The following is a 2,448-nucleotide window of genomic DNA, read 5'->3' as shown; positions in this document are numbered from 1 at the left end:
CTATACCAACAAGAGTACAAAAGAGAGTACAAAATTAGAGTAAATACTCTAATTAATCCCAAATACCCTAAGAGAATAACCTCACAAGATCATTCCAAAGAAAAAGTTCACTCAAGTGCTTTCCAACACTCAACTCTCATACAAAACAGTCTTAATAAAAGGAGGAAAGGAAGAAACAAGAAATGAAAACTCAAGTCTTATTGGTGTGTCTAAAATGAACCAATGGCCTTCCCTTTTATAGGCAAAAAAGTTTTGGCCTCTTAGGCGTAAAAGAAGAGATACAACTTGTGCAAATGATATCCACCACACAATGCAATATTTTTGGGTCCCAAAGAATAATGCTAACAAACTCTACACTTTGCAAAGATGCTTATGCTTATGTGAGATGGACTCCATTAGCCAAAATATTGGCCATAATTACAAATAATAAATGGGAAGTGTCTCGCATGTAAGTACCTTTGTCTATCCAACCAAGGTCGCTGTCTGCCATATCTGTTACATTCTGTAATCTTAGTCACTGAATCAAAAAAAAAAAAAAAAAATGTGTTCAGTGCAAGTGTCATGAGACCGACCAATAACGTCTTCAACTTGAATCAAGATAGAAAGAAATCCAGTACCAGGTAGTGAAGTTTCCATGTCAATGCTGGGATCCACGTCAAAGAAATGCCAAGCAAATCTTGAGAACACATTAGGATAGATCTCTTCATAGCTAGTTTTTATGTCAATCTCTGTTGTGAAGGGGAGAATTCTCACTAGGCGTTTTACTGTTTCTCCATTCAAATTACATGGTGAAATACTGGTCAACGAATGGTCTATTTCTCCATTTAAATTATATGGTGAAATACTGGTCAACGAATGGCGAAATGAGTTTGTCAGTAGAAAAATCTGGTTAATACAAGTCGAAGACCAGTTTGCTCACAGCAGGTTGCCGATAAGATAATAATTAGGAACAGGCATGTAGAACATTGTTGGTCTCCGAACTTGTCTCCTACAATTTTCATCAATGGTCAAAACCTCAAATCCCAGTTTCTTCAAAACTATCATATCAGCTGGAGACAATAAAGGATCATATACTTCTATATTGCCAATCCAATTGGGAAAATCTCGTTTTAGTAGGAGAACCACGACAAGCTGAAACTGTAAATGAAAACTGTATTCCATGCTTCCCAAAGCATAGATTACCACCTGGACATGTAAATGGGAGCCTAAAAGGTGAAACAGATGTTGAAAAGTTTTACTCCGTTCGAGATCGAAGCGCATTCCAGCATACAATTTAGAGTTCTTAACATTCTTCATTATCAGTTCAATCTCTTTAAGCAGCCTTTCTGCCTCATCTTTTATGTGAAAATAAACATTGGACTCCATATTCTCACTGCAATTCATCTTTTACGCCCCAGGTTCAGATAAACTTTGGGCTCTAGCAATTTAAACACTAATTGAAACAACTACTAATGCAGCAAGTCTCTCTTGTGTTGTGGAGTTAATATAAACCTACAACAAGTGTAGAACTTAAAGTACAAAATAAGTAGCAGGCGGAAGTAGCTTTTCAGCAAGAAAAATGCATTTCTCATTATCTACAAGTATAGAACTCAAAAGTACAGATATGCTAGCAGGCTAAAAGTGTACTTGCTCCACACTAAATGATGCTTGTTTGAAGCCACAAAGATATTTCAAGAAGCAACTCAGTTGACATCTTCTCTATTATAAGCTGGTTCAATTGAGATAAAAGAGGGCAGTAAGAGATAAGATGAATATGAACATAACCTCTTTCTTTAACCCATTTAGACCAATCTTGTATGATTTGCAATCATTAAGTTAAAAAACCAACTTTTTCTGAACTCAAACTTCTTTCATTTTGGGGGCGCTCGAGTCACCTACTTTCTTTAACCCATTCAAAACCAATCACGCCGGATTTGCAATCATTGAGTACGAATATAAGCTATTCTGAACTAAAGTTCCAGTCACCTACTTCAACTGCCAGTACAGATTCAAAATGAACCTTTGCACTAATGAAAATTGATACTCTAAAGTGCCAAATCATAAATCTAACTTTCTCAAAGGAAAAACATCAATCTAATTTTTTTAGAATTTTATTTTATTCAAAGGTAAAAACATTGCAGCAAAACTGTTGCTCTTCTGAAATTAAAATGATTGACATTTTTTTAATGAATCAGGGCTAGTTTGCGGGCAACTCAATCGGGTACCTGATACCTCCCACTAACACAAGTACTAGGTAACTCTATCCACCAAAATTTAAGCAAATGCGAAGAAATCACCTAGTATTTTTACCTCACGGTTCTGCTCGTACTTCATTGACAAGTGGCACCAAAAGAACACAGAAAATTATAGGGCGGTGGTAATGCGAGATCCTTTAGTCAAATTCAAAGCAATCACTAATTACGAATGCAATTTAACGGAATCCTCACAAAATATATACGTATAATTTAG

General features: G+C 35.8%; 1 protein-coding gene across 1 annotated transcript; it reads right to left on the bottom strand.

Moving 5' to 3' along the window:
• Positions 1-915: 915 nt before the first annotated feature.
• LOC108948981 (protein SENSITIVITY TO RED LIGHT REDUCED 1-like) lies at positions 916-1,383 on the bottom strand. The gene has a single exon (XM_018778502.3). It carries the CDS (start codon positions 1,381-1,383, stop codon positions 916-918), a length of 468 nt encoding a protein of 155 aa, XP_018634018.3.
• Between the last annotated feature and the right edge of the window lie 1,065 nt (positions 1,384-2,448).

The sequence above is a fragment of the Nicotiana tomentosiformis genome, chromosome 5 (assembly GCF_000390325.3).
Source record: "Nicotiana tomentosiformis chromosome 5, ASM39032v3, whole genome shotgun sequence".
In the NCBI taxonomy this organism is placed as follows: Eukaryota; Viridiplantae; Streptophyta; class Magnoliopsida; order Solanales; family Solanaceae; genus Nicotiana; species Nicotiana tomentosiformis.
This window is presented reverse-complemented; position numbering and strand designations above follow the sequence as displayed.

Coding starts and splice junctions, on each gene's coding strand:
- LOC108948981 (XM_018778502.3), bottom strand. CDS start 1,383: ATGAATTGCAGTGAGAATATGGAGTCCAATGTTTATTTTCACATAAAA.